This window comes from Urocampus carinirostris, chromosome 16 (genome assembly GCF_059441175.1).
Source record: "Urocampus carinirostris isolate Australia breed hairy pipefish chromosome 16, RoL_Ucar_1.0, whole genome shotgun sequence".
Classification (NCBI taxonomy): Eukaryota; Metazoa; Chordata; class Actinopteri; order Syngnathiformes; family Syngnathidae; genus Urocampus; species Urocampus carinirostris.
Window position 1 is genome coordinate 16,389,730 of NC_142364.1, and position 15,679 is coordinate 16,405,408.

Below are 15,679 nucleotides of genomic sequence, written 5' to 3' on the forward strand. Positions count from 1 at the left end.
GAGGATTAAAAGGCGCACCCCTCAGAAAATGGTCTTTTGTGATATTTTTACAGTGGTTTGCGAAACTATTTGCCCCCCCTTGAACTTTGTGACCTTTTGCCACATTTCAGACTTCTAACATAAAGATATAAAACTGTAATTTCTTGTGAAGCATCAGCAATAGGTGGGACATAATCATGAAGTGGAACACACTTTATTGGATATTTTAAACTTCTCATTTCATCTCATCTCATCAGCTGCACCGCTTAAACTTTTTTAACAAATAAAAAACGAAAAAGTGGGTGTGCAATATTATTCAGCCCCTTTACTTTCAGTGCAGCAAACTCTGTCCAGACATTCAGTGAGGATCTCTGAATGATTCAATGTTGATCTAAATGACTAACGATAATAAATGAAATCTACCTGTGTGTAATCAAGTCTCTGTATAAATGCACCTGCACTGTGATAATCCCAAAGGTCTGTTTAAAGCAGAGAGCATCATGAAGAACGAGGAAAATACCAGGCAGGTCCAAGATACTGTTGTGGAGAAGTTTAAAGCTGGATTTGGATGAAAAAAGATTTCCCAAGCTTTAAACATCCCAAGGAGCACTGTGCAAGCAATAATATTGAAATGGAAGGAGTATCAGACCACTGCAAATCTACCAAGATCGGGCCGTCCCCCTAAATTTTCAGCTCATACAAGGAGAAAACTAATCAGAGATGCAGCCATGGTCACTCTGGATGAACTGCAGAGGTGTACAGCTGAGGTGGGAGAATTCGTCCATAGGACAACAATCAGGCGTATACTGCAAAAATCTGGCCTTTATGGAAGAGTGGCAAGAAGGAAGCCATTTCTTAAAGATATCCATAAAAAGTGTTGTTTAAATTTTGCCACAAGTTACCTGGGAGACAGACCAAACATGTGGAAGAAGGTGCTCTGGTCAGATGAGACCAAAATCGAACTTTTTGGCAACAATGCAAGACATTATGTTTGGCATAAAAGCAGCACAGCTCATCACCCTCAACACACCATCTCCACAGTCAAACATGGTAGTGGGAGCATTGTTTGGGCCTGCTTTTCTTCAGCAGGGACAGGGAAGATGGTTAAAATTGATGGGAAGATGGATGGAGCCAAATAAAGGACCATTATGGAAGAAAACTTGATGGAGTCCGCAAAAGACCTGAGACTGGGACGGAGATTTGTCTTCCAACAAGACAAGGATCCTAAACATAAAGCAAAAGCTACAATGGAATGGTTTACCCAAAAACATATCAAGGTGTTAGAATGGCCAAGTCAAAGTCCAGACCTCAATCCAATTGACAATCTGTGGAAAGAACTGAAAACTGTTGTTCACAAACGCTTTCCATCCAACCTCACTGAGCTCGAGCTGTTTTGCAAGGAGGAATGGGCAAAAATATCAGTTTCTCGATGTGCAAAACTGATAGAGACATACCCCAAGCGACTTGCAGCTGTCATCTGAGCAAAAGGTGGCGCTACAAAGTATTAACTCAATAAATAATAATATTGCACACCCACTTTTTCGTTTGTATGTTAAAAATGTTTAAAATATCCAATAAAGTGTGTTCCACTTCATGATTGTGTCCCACTTATTGTTGATGCTTCACAAGAAATTACAGTTTTATATCTTTATGTTTGAAGTCTGAACTGTGGCAAAAGGTCACAAAGTTCGCAAGCGACTGTAGGGCAAACCCGACTATAAAGCGCATGAAAGTAAAACTACAGTAAGGTCTGGGGTTGGTCAAAAACTAAAAGAGTATCATATTTCACCGGATGCTAACGTTAGCATAGCGCTAAATCTCCTGCCCGCTGCTATCAATAAACAGCAGCTTGCACACCCCAACGGAGCTTTATCGTCGACGGCGACTTTAATCGGGCATGTTTATGGACTGTACTCCCAAATCCATTCAATTGTGGACTGAGCAATTCGGAAAAACACTGGACTATGTGTAATGTAAGATCAAACATTCGGTTGTATCCGGCAACTCTGTTTGACCCTCAATCACACACACCCCAACACCCCCCGGAGGAAAACAAAGCCTACTTACAACAAAGTCAGTTAGTTCTTTGTTCCTTTGTTTCCTTATCCTCACTGTAAATGTGGAACTGGAGTCGTCCAATTTCGTTGTCACAGCATATCCCATGTTGTAACAATGACAATAAAGGCATATTCTATTCTATTCTATTCTATTCTATATTTGTGCATTATCGATCAGTCGGTATATAATACTGCTGAGAATTGCATGACATTGGTTGCAATGGGAATCAAACTCGAAATTCGGCAGCGAGCGCGGCGGATAATTATCCACTCGATCACAAGGAATACAGACCATAAGGCATTAGCTTGAAAAGATTTGGGTCCACTGACCTAGTTATCGACGACACGCAGAGTCTTTAGGAAGCGCACGAAATTCTGAACTAAATAAATAAAAAGGAAATGCGGGAAGATATTCAGTTCTTCTGAACTGAATGAAGAGAAAGGCATCGTGGTAGGTAAATCAGTCATACTTAAAGATATAAAAAAAGCATGGCTGCAGGTATTCAAGTCAGTTGTCACTTACAATGCTTAGTTGGAGCTGAGAAAAAGTCAAACAAAATTGTATACTGGTTTTAAAATACTTTCCAGCACTCTCCTTGCCGTGATCTGGGTTCGATTCCCAATGCATCCAATGTTATGTAAATTTTGAACAACCATCCTTGTCCCTAGTGGCCAGGTGGTTAGGATTCAGTTCAATATCTGTTACCACCAATTGTGATCAGCTATGAAATATATCGACTGATCAATGATTGCACAATTATTGGTAACATATTTCGGATTTTGCCTGCATTTTAATTTCTGGCCAATCTGGGGTTGTTTTTTTTTTGGTGCGCCTTAAGATTCCATAAAATATGGTTCGTTTCTGTGTTTAAGGGGTACATTTCAAGACGTGATTTTGCGCTGCCTCCAATTTATTTGACGTGTACTTTCTGGCGACGGCTATCAGAGCAATCCAGCCTGCTGGCACATTTGATGGAACTGCCCCTGTTGCTGAATGAGCCGCATGGGGGCGTCCACCTCCACGATAGCACCACGCTCCATCACGAAGATCCTGTAAGACAAAACAGAGGCTCAAAAAGCACTGCTTACCCTGCAAAAAGGGTGCTGCCAAGACCCAAAATGTATAAGTCAAAATACTTTTTAATCAGCCTTCCATAATTTTGAGGTTAATTATTGTAAATTCCAGACTATAGAGCACACCTGATTATAAGCCGCATGCGCAAATCTAAGGAAGAAACGCAACTTTGTTTTCCTACAAGCCGCACTGGCTGTTTAAGCTTCGGGCTAAACAGTATTAGAAATGAATTCATTCACGTCCATTTCTTACATTGAAAAAATCAGCAGGGAAATGTTTAGTACAGAAAATAAATACATTGCGCTGTGATTAAGACACATGTTTGTACACTTTGTCCGACGCTGTCAATCTCATTCAACTAACGCAGCAGTCAATATCAATCATAGAGCGATAAAAATCATTATACATGAATTCTTGTAATCTCTCTAACAAGTGGTGTCGGCTGATTGAGTACTTTAGTGTGGCAGCAGGTGACTGATTATAAGGTATATATTTCTGATTGGGGCAAAAACTGTGACATCATATTAGGTTGTGATCGGTCTGATAACTGTCAGCCCGATAATTATTACATACCACACCTAAGTTATTAACTAGTTCAGCAGGCATAAAGATTTATTTTATGTAGCAATACTTGGTCTCCTCTCTATCAGTTTATCATGTGCGCAAGGAGTGGGAAAGCTCTTAAGCTCAGACGCATGGCACAGCAAGTGTACAGGCTGTTGTGGTTCTATGAGCTTCTGAAATTTAGTCAGTACACTACATTGAGTTTTGAAAATGTTTTTGGTGCACTCCTTTGTATATAATAATAAAAATTTACTTAATATTGACTGCTGCACGAGATGATTGAGATTGACAGCAAACAAATTGTTAGTTTTCTGTACGAGACATGTCCCCGCTGATTCTAAGATTTTGATCTTACTCTATAGGGACAGTGGGAATCTTGTTCATCCATACATGTGTGTCACTAATTCCATTAAAAGCATGACCATGACCAACTTAGGTGTCGTGGTGCCTAACTAGTTTGGGTGTTTGGGCATTTGGGTTGGCCATGGTCCAAAAATATTTGTGTGTGTTTTTTGCTATTTTTCCCTTTTATTTTCTTTGTTATTGTATATGTTTGTCTTTCTGTCGGTCACCCTCTTGAGGGATATGACCAAGGTAGATAGATAGATAGATAGATAGATAGATAGATAGATAGACATTCAGAGCACTTGGCAGAAATCCCATTGAGTCATCACCAGCCGCATGTCCTTCCTATACTTTGTTTAATATAACAGTTAGATTGGCCTGGTCCGCACCAGTTCTAAGTCACCTTCCAGGCGCCGACCGAGGTGACCCGCTGGTGACGTGCCGTGCCCCTAGACATAGAGCGCCGCTGCTATGATGCGGGCACTGCAGCCGGGGAGAAAAGCCCAGAATACGTCCGACCTCGCCGCCTACACTCTTGTGACGATCCGTCTCGCAAAAAATTAATGAATCAGTTTGTTTTCAAAAAGTCTGCATCGTATTGAAGCCTGCAGTGTTTAAAATGTAAAAAAAGTCGCTCCTTGTCATCCGGAATTCACAGTATTTTGAGCCGAGGCAGCACGGTTGGTGTTCTTCTGACCTGTTACAGTCCATGATGGTGTTGAGTCTGTGGGCAATGGTGAGGACGGTGCAGTGGTCAAAGTGAGTGCGGATGGTGGACTGGATCAGCTGGTCCATCTCCAGGTCCACGGCAGCCGTGGCTTCATCCAGGAGGAGGATTTTGCTTTTCCTGAGCAGAGCTCGTGCTAAGCACAAAAGCTGGCGTTGGCCAACACTGCACACAGATGCACACACATGATTTTGGGCACTTATAAAAAGGGATCACTGATGTACAGTGGAGTTTGTAGGTTTTGATTGAAAAAAAAAACATTTTAATGTCTTACCTTAACTTATAAATAAATCTTTTCGCTGCTCTTTTTGAATAAAAGCATCAATATTAGTCCTCCATTATGAAAAAGACCCATGCAACAAGAAGGAAATACTGGATGGCTTGACTTGCTGCTAGCTTGCTAATACTATGACTAATTATATTGTTTGGGGCTGAGGTTAGCTCCAAATCAGAATTTTTGGTTTCACAATTTCCCTTTGCAATGAGGCAAGAAAATTGCATGCCTCACTCAGTTTTTGCAGACACTCACCTAAGTAACACATTACAAACTAATTGTTTTTATAATATTAAAAATGTAATGTGAAAATTCAGCAATTTGGAAAAAGAAAATCCAAAAATTGTAAAGTTAAATGAGAAAGAACTTACATACACTGTATCAAAATAACCATTTGATATATATTTCTAATTGTGAAGACGGATGAGGCTATGCCTCACCTGCCTCACCTGCCTTCCCTCACTGCACGTGACTGCTAGGGATGAAATGAAATGATCTGCATTTCTATAGCGCTTTTCAAGTCAATGACTTCCCAAAGCGCTTTACAGTGTGCTTCACATTTCCCAATAGCGGCCTTGTAATGTAGCCATGTAAGACGCTAACCTGCTTATTGGGGGTAGTAGGGGTTCAGTGTCTTACCCAAGAACACTTTGACATGTAACACAGACAAGCCGGGATTCGAACTGGGATCCCTTGACCCCAAGACGAGCGCTCTACCTCCTGAGCTACTGCCGCCCCCAAAATATAATTCCAGGATTTCAGGTTTCTTTCCATGTACGCCGATATCAAATACTTCAGACATTAAGCACAGGAGAGACTACCAAGGTTTCCAGCTGCGGCACCTGCGACTACGCTTGCAGCACATTTGATTGCACGGGCAAGGAAAATATTCAGGCACGCAGTAAGCCCGAGGGCAATGCTCAGGTACTGGGCAGGAAGGAGGAATTCTGGGGCAATCAGGACATGGAGGGCAACTCGTCACCACTTGTTCTCGGGACCAAGGAACTGCAACTCCATTGTACACTCTACCACCAGGCTGCTGGTTTGGATTGTTGGGTTCAGCCCCTTGACGCTAAAGACAAATAGCGTTCTCTGGCTTCATTCTGGTTATATGCATCCACGTTGGACTCTAGGTGGGCATAGTGCCGTGGGTCCCAGTTTGGTGACTGGCTTCTAGGGGAAGCCCAAGCTGACCCAAGAGGAGGCACATAACTTCGACTAGAACCTAAAAGAACGTTTTGGGCCAAAACTGTCATGGCCAATTAACCTGATATGCATGTTTTTGGAGAGTGGGAGGAAACCGGAGTGCCCGGAGGAAACCCACGCAAGCACGGGGAGAACTCGCAAAATCTGTACAGGAAGGTTCGATCTCATGACCTCAGAACTGTGCCGCACACGCGCTAACCACTGCGCCGCCGTGCTGCCTAAAGAAAATCTCCCATCAATTATTTAACTGTACTTTTAAAAATGTCTAGGTACACCTTAGGAGGAAAAAGATGCAATTCTACAGTGCGCTCCTATCTGTTTTTCTGCTGCAGTGACTCTGTGAAATGGGTGAATTTACCTGAGGTTCTCGCCTCCTTCACAGCATTGATACTGTAGTTTGTCGGGCAGCGCTTCCACAAATCCGCTGAGGTGAGCCAGCTCCAGCGCACGCCACAGCTCCTCGTCCGAGCAATCGTCAAAGGGGTCCAGGTTCATCCGGAGGGAGCCGGAAAACAGCACTGGATCCTGTAAGGGGGGGACACAAACATACAAGGTTTTTTGCACCTAAGTGGATATTCACTAAATAAATAGGCTGATAGAGTCAATGACCCTAAACTCTGGGCTACAGAGCAGACCTGAATAAAAGCCACGTGCACAAAGGTGCGCTGAGATCTGTGGAAAGGGCCCAGCGTGCATCCGAAAAAAGGATGAATGAGCCTCAACACATTGTAAGCCGCGGTGTTTAAATTGTAAATTAAAAAAAAAAGGATCGCCTTGAAGTCTGGAATTTACGGTACAGTAAAAAAAGAAAACTATTAAATATCCGATCAAATTTGACTTAATTATTTAACAGCTGGTCTAATTTTCTTACTTATTTTGAAAATAAAAATATTTGTATTCATTTATAGCCTGGAACTAGCAAACTTCGTAGAAGCGGCCAAGTGAGTTACGGTTGTGTTCACCTGAGGAATGATGGTGATTCTGGAGCGTAGGTCCTGGAGGCCGACCTGAGCAATGTCCACTTCATCGATGCAGATGCGACCGCTCGCTGCTTCCAAAATGCGAAAAAGTGCCAAAGCCAAGGACGACTTGCCTGCTCCTGTTCTTCCAACGATGCCCACCTACCAACAATCAATCATGGGAGCATTAGTCCAGTATTAGTGCTCAAACAGGAAATTAATTATATATGTTGTAAAGTTGCTATGTTGTCACAATTTTATTAAAGGGTCGGTGTGTATGATTTGACCAATAGATGTCACTCTATTGTGTAGTGCAACTGAAAACGGATGCAACAAACCACAAGAAAGAAAACAAACTACGGAGACTTAAAGTGTCCAAATTGCACCCTTTTCTGACCATTTTTGGCCCAGCCTTTTGCGGGGGTTTTTTTTAACCCTAAGAGGCACTAAATAATACACACTGTCCCTTTAAGAGTGATTGGACACAAAAACTCAAATTAAATAAATGCACTTATCGCTTCCACATTTACGACTGGTAAGGAGGCTATTATGCTATATTTTGCCTGAAAACTTGCAGGCAATTAATAAATTATCAAATTGTATAATTTTGGTATCTTAGGGGCCGGTCACACAGCCGTTTGCGGCTGAATCACGGCTAAAATTTTGTGGGTTTTTTTTGCCCATGGTTGCCCGCGATGGAAAATGCGCAAAATTGGCCAACCCGCTGTTTATCGGTGGTATGCCCGCAAAACAGACGCCAGCGACTGTTCTGCGTCCTCATCGCGTCATTTTCGCGTCACTTTCTCGTGTGGACCACAGGTATAACAGCTCCCTGTTGTGCCCAAATCCGACTCCTACGCAAAACACGTGCTCAAAGTTTTGAGCAGCGCAAAAGTTTCGAGCAGCGCAAAACTTTTTCGCGCGGCCAACCGCGTGTGAATTTCCGACCGCGAGTAAAGCACTGCTGTATCTCGTCTATATGGCGGTCTCAAAGCGTCCAACAGCGCCCAACAGCGTCTGCTTCACGGCCAGAAATTTCTGGCCGTGGTTCAGCTTCGATACGCCCGTGAAAGGCTGTGTACCCGCGCTCTAAAGAATTGAGCAGCGCAAAACTTTTTCGCGCTGCCACCCGCGCGCGAATTTCCGACCGCGTGTTAAACACTGCTGTATCTCGTCTGTATGGCGATCTCAAAGCGTCCAATAGCGTCCGCCTCACAGGCAGAAATTTCTGGCCGTGATTCAGCCGCAAACGGCTGTGTGACCGGGCCCTTAATAAAAGAGTTGTACGGAATTTGGAACTTTGTTGTTTGACAAGCATGACGTCCCTCTTCACTCCCCACCCCCATTCCTCCTACTTAATGTGTTCCGCATCCACCAGCTTTGCTAAAAGTAAGATAAAGGCAGATAGGGGAAGTAAAAATGAAGTATAAGGGCTCTTTGAACTCAGTTGGGAATTTTAAACACATCCTTAAGGCAGAAAATATTGAGATTCAAACTTTTTTAACCCTTGGGTGCATGACCAGGTTCTTCTTCTATGAGTGGGGTCGAAAATGACCCCTATCTAAATCAATGCATTTTTGCAAATAAAGACCTTTCTTTAATTTTGGTTAAAGTTTATGTATTTGCATATACACAAAAACAGTCATTTAATTTTTGACATGTTCATTTGTCACTTTTGATTCACATTTTCTCACAGATTTTGAAGAATAAAAACCCATGAAGTCAGTTTTGACACCAGGCTTAAGGACACCTCAAACCATGCACTCAACCTTTGAATATGAATAGCGTACTTGTCCGTTGAGCTGAACTGACCAAAAAAATTAAAAACCAAGTTGCTCCAAAAGTTATTTGATGCCCCTCTCAATCACCTTCTCTTTGTCTTCTATGTCAACAGTGATCCCCTTCAAGGCCCAGTCTAGACCTTTCCGGTACTGCAGCCCGTAGTCCTCGAACTGGATGCTGCCTGTTGTCGGCCAATCACCCGCGAGATGAGTGCCCTCTGTGAGCCAAGCTGCCTGATGGGTGGCAAATTGTATTGGTAGACATTATTAAAATAGACCGCTCATGACTAGTGTAGTAACGCATTACAAGGGAATACCTTTCTGCAACGCAATTACTTTTCTCTGTAACGTGTTATTAATAAATTTTGTAAGTCGTTACAACGTGGTGCGTATTTCGCTACTTAGTAAAAGCAGATCATGAATAACATTGTCATCTGATTGCCAACTGTTCCCCCTATGCTCACAATGTAACATACATCTGTTACCAGCTTGGTAGCCTAGATGGTAGGGCGCCCGCTCCGGGATGTCACTGGTTCAAGCCTCGGCCGAGTCATACCTAAGACTTACAACATTGGTACTCATTGCCTCCCTGCTTGGCGCTCGGCATTAAGGGTTGGAATTGGGGGGTTTGGTCACCTAATGACTCCCAACACAGCAGTTGGGTCTAAAATGGCTGCGCCCTGTTTGGCTGCGGCTGCATCGGCTCGCTACAGTTTAAATGTGCGGGTCAGGTGTATCAACAATTTGTTCTGTGTGCATGGTTACAAAGAATGACAATAAAAGTAAATTCCATTCTATTCTTCTTCTTAATCTGCCAGCAACGATTGAGAAGTGTAGCAGTAATATCACTGAATATAGATATAGTAAAGCTTTCTCAAAACCAGAGCACAAGGATGCTGAATTTCTCCTTATGGAGATATTCTCCTTACTGTTTATATACCCGCATCCAAGCTGTATTTACAACTATTAAATAAAATTCTGAAATCGGGGTCAGTTTATACGCAAATATTTAGTTGTGGGTCACTGATAGCAAATAGTAGGCAGCACGTTGGGCAGGGGTGTGGCTAGTACAGGAACAACTATATCAATGGGGAAAATGTGAGGACAGAAATTGTGGTAAAAGAGTGCTGAATTTTTGTCTTTTCATCCAATTTGTAAAGTACATCATGCTTGGGGAAAAGCTGTTTTAGGGAGTCAGATTCAAACATAGACAGTAATTTGTAACTAGATAGTTAATTTCAGATTAACGCACTACTTTTGCGTGTCAGCAATCTAACAGAATTTCTTATTAAATGAAGTAACTCGTAATTGTAACTAATTACTGTTTTTCTGTGACGTTCCCAACAGTGCTCGTGACGCACGGCAGCAAACCTCTTTGGGCGTGTCAGCATACTCTTGTACCCGCTCCACCGACACAATGTTGTTCTCTACGTCGGTCCACGATCGAACTATCCAGCTGAGGATCCCGGTCACCTGTGCCACAAAAAACGCTAACGTGATCCTGGACTCCCTGTGAGCGAAAGCAGCACTGAGACGTTGTGTGTTTGAAACCTGAAGCGAGTGGGACAGCGCCAGACCCACGACACCTGGACTCAGCTGGTCCCGACTCTGCACCGAGAAGATGGCGGCGGCAAGAACCAGAAGGTTGCCCAAAAACTCCAGATTGACAGCAAGCCATCTGACACACATCAATTCAAGTTAGTTTGCGGAAATATCATCCAATACAATTGGGATGAACTTTTGCAAACGTGGATAGTTGTATACTATCAGTTTCATATTCATCCCACCTCAGCTAAATTGTTGTCATGTGATTTTTTTTGAAGAGTCATTCGGCACGCTCATCAAGCTTTTAAATCACAATTAAAATATAAAAAGAACATTGAACATGTTTCTGAGTTTAGTTTGTGAAAATATTCTTATTTCAAGTAGTTGTTTTCATTTCTATCTGTAGTTTGATTGCACCCTAAACTGTAAAAAGTGCATATGAATATATATATATATATATATATATATATATATATATATATATATATATATATAAAACTAAACGCTCTTTTTTTCTAAAAATAAAACTCAAAGCTTGGTTTTGTGTTATACAAGAGGTTTATGGTAGTATATTACAGTATATGTACAAAGATTGATCAGGCGACAAAATGCGCTGGTGACAATCGAAAAATATTTGAAGCAACGGGAATCGAACCTGCAGCGGTGAGAGATCCGCATCCTAACCACCAACGCACCACTGATATCGATGACGTATAAAAAGCATTAGGTTTTATATCATTATCACAGAATTGTTGTCACACTACCAGAGACAAATGTTAAAGACAACAGAGAAAACAGAAAGTCGTCTGGAAGGATATAAACGCAAAGTAGCATGGTGTGGGGTACAACTCTGGTGTATCTAATGATGAATTGGAGAATAAAGGACATTGTAAATTTTATATTAGTACAGTATTGTGTTCATAGTTCACGTTTTCAATTAATTATTTTCATCATGGACGCACGTATTCCACAAAGTTTGTCGCTTATAATGCTTTGTTTGGGAAGAATTGAAAACACACTTCAAACTGATTTTCAATCAAAAATTAGGCGTGCGTGTTATACACGAGTGTGCGTTCTACATTAATAGATACAGTAAGCTAGCACGACCTTCACAAGCTGAACTTCAACAGGGTCAAATTTACCTGGTGGCCACGAACCGAGGGAAATAAGCCTCTTGGTTCTTGTCTATGCGCCGGTGAGCCAGTTGCACGAAGCGATCCTGTTCGCCGAAGGCTCGGACTACGCAGGCGCCCTGCACTGTCTCATTGAAGTGGCTGTAGATGGGCGAGCGGCTGACCGCCTCCAGCCGTCGCAGCTGGCACGAGGCCGCCACGTAGAAGCTCTGCAAGGCGGCGTGTTAAGAATGGCAATGAGAATCTCATCAAAGTTGACATCAACAATGGCACCAGCAAGACAAAAAAAAGCTCACCTGGATGAAGGCATAAAGGCCGGCCAGCGGCAAAAGCACCAGGCCGCTGAAGGGCGTGGCTACCAACACGATGACGCACACCTCCAGGAGCTTGAACAGGTAGCCCAGCATCATCTTGAGGCCTTCAGGAATCATGCAGTCAATGGCGTCAATCTCTTTGGAGAAGCGGTTGAGAAGGTTGCCGCTCGGCGTGGTCTCGAAAAAGGACATGGGTGAGCGCAGCACGTTGTGGAGCAGGTCTGCATGAAGGTGACGCGAGGCCACAATTCCACCTAGAGCCACGGCCAGAGTTGTTCCAAACATGGCAACACCTAGAAACACGCATTGCCCTTAAAATCCCACTTCAAGCTTATTTCGCTATATTTTCTGAGACGTCAATGTAAATCCACATACAAGAGTACCATATTTTCTGGACTATAAGGCTGACCTAAAAAACCCAAATTGGACAGGAATTTGAAAGTGCGCCTTATAATGTGGTGGTTTCAGGACTATAACATGCACCTAAACTTCAAGGTTTTTGGGGGTGAAAAAAATGTGTGTATTCACATATGAATACAGTATAGGCAAAAATTGCCCTTTTTTTCATTCTGTGCAGCCCCCTATCAAACGACCCATGGCCCAGAACCAGTCCATTGCCCGGTGGTTGCAGACCGTGGTGCTAGACTGCGGTGTCGAAAACAGAAACCTTGTTCAGATTGCAAATAGTTTTGCTTACTTAAGTAGTTTTCTGTCTGTCCGTCTGTCTGTCTGTCCGTCTGTCTGTCTATCTACCCATCCATCCATCTTGGTCATATCCGGCGACAAACATATACACAAAAACAAAGAAAAGAAAAAAGGAAAAAGTAGCAAAAAACACAGAAAAATTGACCATGGCAAACTCAAATGCTCAAACACCCAAACTAGTTAAGCACCTCGGCATCCAAGTTGGTCATGTTTTCGTCCCTCCAGATGATGTTATCTACTACTTTATGAAAAAAAAGGCTTGGAAATACTAAATAGAATTTGGCAGACTGAAAAAAAAAAAGTCAGTAAGACATTTTTCCTGTACTCATCTCCTGCAAAATCAAAACAATTGATCTTGCGAAAAAAAAGGAAAAAGCTGTGATACCTTGAGTCAAACCCAGAGCTCCAAAGACGCTAAGCCTGAGGAGGTGGTCCACTTGTGTGCCATTGACTGGCCGGTCGTCGGCCCACAGGCTGAGCCAGTAGCTGTACGCTAGCGAGGCGGCCTGCTGGAAGGCGCACAGGAAGATGATGGTCATGATGAAAGTCAGTCCCACGGTGCGGAAGTAGTCGCCGTAAACCCGTAGCTTGACCTGCGGGCAACACATGAGGCAATGTGTCAAGGTCCACTTCTATTTTCATTAAGGGAGGGCGGATGAATCAAAATATCGATATTATGCATAATCAAGCAAGTTCGATGATATTGTCCTGGGACGGATACTTAACTCTGCCACCAATTCCTTAAAGTGTTGCTTCTATATGAAGATAGCGCATCCCTGTCTCTCACCCAGTGCCCTCAGCTATTCTCTAAATGTATGCCTAAGTAGGTGACTGGCAGGCACACACCTACCTACCAGGGAGATGAGAGGGCAAAATCTTTGCGTCCAACCCTACCAGAAGCTAAAGATGACAGAAGCAAACAGAAAGCGCAGCGCAGTGTGAACCTTTTCTTCAACTATAGAAAAAGAGAATGCCAAGTGTAATTTGTGTGTCTGCTATTTTGACAACACCACAAACTAATATAAAAAATATAAAAAGCTCACCCTGCAGAGAGCAAAAAGCTGCAACCCAAAATGTAAACATGTTCATGTTTCTGAACAAAAAACGGTATTTCTGTTTTCAAAATGGCAACAGAGAAATGGGAGACAATTGACACTTTATTTGCATTAATGACGTTCTTTTTTTAAATGTTGTGCAATGGAATGTATGTTAGTTTTACAGTTGACATTGTTATACAGTATTTTTGTTTTCGTTACATTGACTCTCTTGGGTTTTTGTTGGAATGCAATATCTATTCATTTATATTTATATTGTTAAAGTTTGAAGTGTAATTTGTTTTTTAATGTTACATTTTTAGTGCCTAAATTCTTTGAGCTGTGTTTATCATAATCATCAGGGGTGAGGGTTGAATTATTCAATGATGATGACATTCATTCATCCATTATCTAGACCGCTTATCCTCAGTAGGGTCCCGGGGGAGCTGGAGCCCATCACAGCTGTCTTTGCGCAGTGGGCAGGGGACACTCTGAATTGGTTGCCAGCAATCCCAGGGCACACAGAGACAACTCACTCGCTCATTAAGAGGGCCAATTAACCTGGCATGCATGTTTTGGGAATGTGGGAAGAAAGCAGAGTGCCCGCACACACACGGGAAGAACATGCAAACTTCCTACAGGAAGTCTGGTAGCTGGATTTGATCCCATGAACTCAGAACTGTGCCACGGAGCGCGAACCACTCAGCCGTCGTGCTGCCCTATGATGATGAGATTTCCAAACAAAAAGTATTGGCACCGGATTGGTATTTGGGATCAACTGATATGGGTTATTTTCAGCATCGATACCCATTATTAGTATTAGGAGGAGGCCATTAACCGATATTTGGAGCTGACATTCATTTGCTATGAAAGCTTAAAAATTGGGCATAAGACATTTTGATTAATGCGAAAAGAAAAAAAAGAATATTTGTTATAAATTCAAATAAAATGTTGATAGCCTTCTGAAACCTTTTTAATAGTAAATAGATTGAAATTTTAACACAAGTAATATAAGTAATCTATTACTTAAACCAAAACTAACAGAGCTGGAAACAAAATTAGGCTTTGCAGCAACTCGTATGAAGGTACATAAAATTGTAAATAGCTCCCAGAAACTTTTTACAATAGCCTAAATAAATGAATACAATACAACCAACGAGACTTAAATTCACTTAAACAAAAATTAAAACAGAATTTCCACGGAGCTCGCGAATTGAAAAGTGTGGGTACTCCTGTTTTAGAGCCAGATTACCAAACTAATGTTATGGTAAGAGCTGATTTATCAGTCTCCACCTAAACGTACGTCCTTAAAACAAGTTTACTACACTTTTTAAGCTCTCTTAATCATAAACACGCCTTTCTATGATAGGCACAGGCATGTCAGGACAAGTCAGCTGAGCTGTAGCGCTATCCTGCTTTATTGGCTTTCCCCCTAGTTGCTTATCCAATCAAAAAGAGCGGGGTGGGTAGCAGGAAAGAAAAGGTGGGGAGGGGGAGGAGTAGGTCCAAAGAGAGAGTGTCTCGTGTTCATGAGACTTAATAATCAGCTCGTTGAACAGAAAAAACTGTTGATACCAATATCCTTCAAATTTGCAAATATTGTTGTCGATAATCGTCCCGTCCGATAATCGTTCGAACTCTAATAGGTAATTAGCAATGCTGACATGTGCTTACTTGGATTGGATCGTTGCCTAGTTCCGCTCATTCCTAATTTTTGGGACTTCAAAAGCACTCACCCTCCCAACATGAGCCTTGTCCGCCTGGGTGAGTTTGCCGGAATAATCCGAAGGCAAGTCTTCATGGACTCCTACCACTTGACAGCTGGCACCACTCATGTCACAACTGCAAGCAAGACAAGCGTCACAAGTTGGAAAGAAGATAAGTATCATAAATTCCAGACTACAAGCCGCTACTTTTTGGATGTATTTTGAACACTACAGTTTTAAATACGGTGTGGTTAATTCTTTTTTTTTCATGTCAG

At 42.3% G+C, this 15,679-nt stretch overlaps 1 protein-coding gene across 3 annotated transcripts in view; it reads right to left on the bottom strand.

Moving 5' to 3' along the window:
* Window positions 1-2,055: 2,055 nt before the first annotated feature.
* LOC148350429 (ATP-binding cassette sub-family C member 1-like) overlaps window positions 2,056-15,679 on the bottom strand; it is a 35,056-nt gene continuing 21,432 nt past the window's right edge. For 2 of the 3 annotated variants that reach the window (XM_088319913.1, XM_088319914.1), the window contains 11 exons: window positions 15,435-15,540; window positions 13,050-13,257; window positions 11,942-12,252; window positions 11,655-11,854; window positions 10,519-10,645; window positions 10,339-10,440; window positions 9,055-9,201; window positions 7,190-7,348; window positions 6,586-6,752; window positions 4,718-4,912; window positions 2,056-3,087 (listed from right to left, as the gene is read on the bottom strand). In XM_088319913.1, the coding sequence (XP_088176039.1) occupies window positions 2,979-3,087; window positions 4,718-4,912; window positions 6,586-6,752; window positions 7,190-7,348; window positions 9,055-9,201; window positions 10,339-10,440; window positions 10,519-10,645; window positions 11,655-11,854; window positions 11,942-12,252; window positions 13,050-13,257; window positions 15,435-15,540 (1,831 nt within the window). In that variant the 3' untranslated portion in view covers window positions 2,056-2,978. Of the gene's footprint in view, window positions 3,088-4,717; window positions 4,913-6,585; window positions 6,753-7,189; window positions 7,349-9,054; window positions 9,202-10,289; window positions 10,441-10,518; window positions 10,646-11,654; window positions 11,855-11,941; window positions 12,253-13,049; window positions 13,258-15,434; window positions 15,541-15,679 lie in introns of those variants that run through there. The other variant, XR_015847088.1, reaches the window with a different exon arrangement.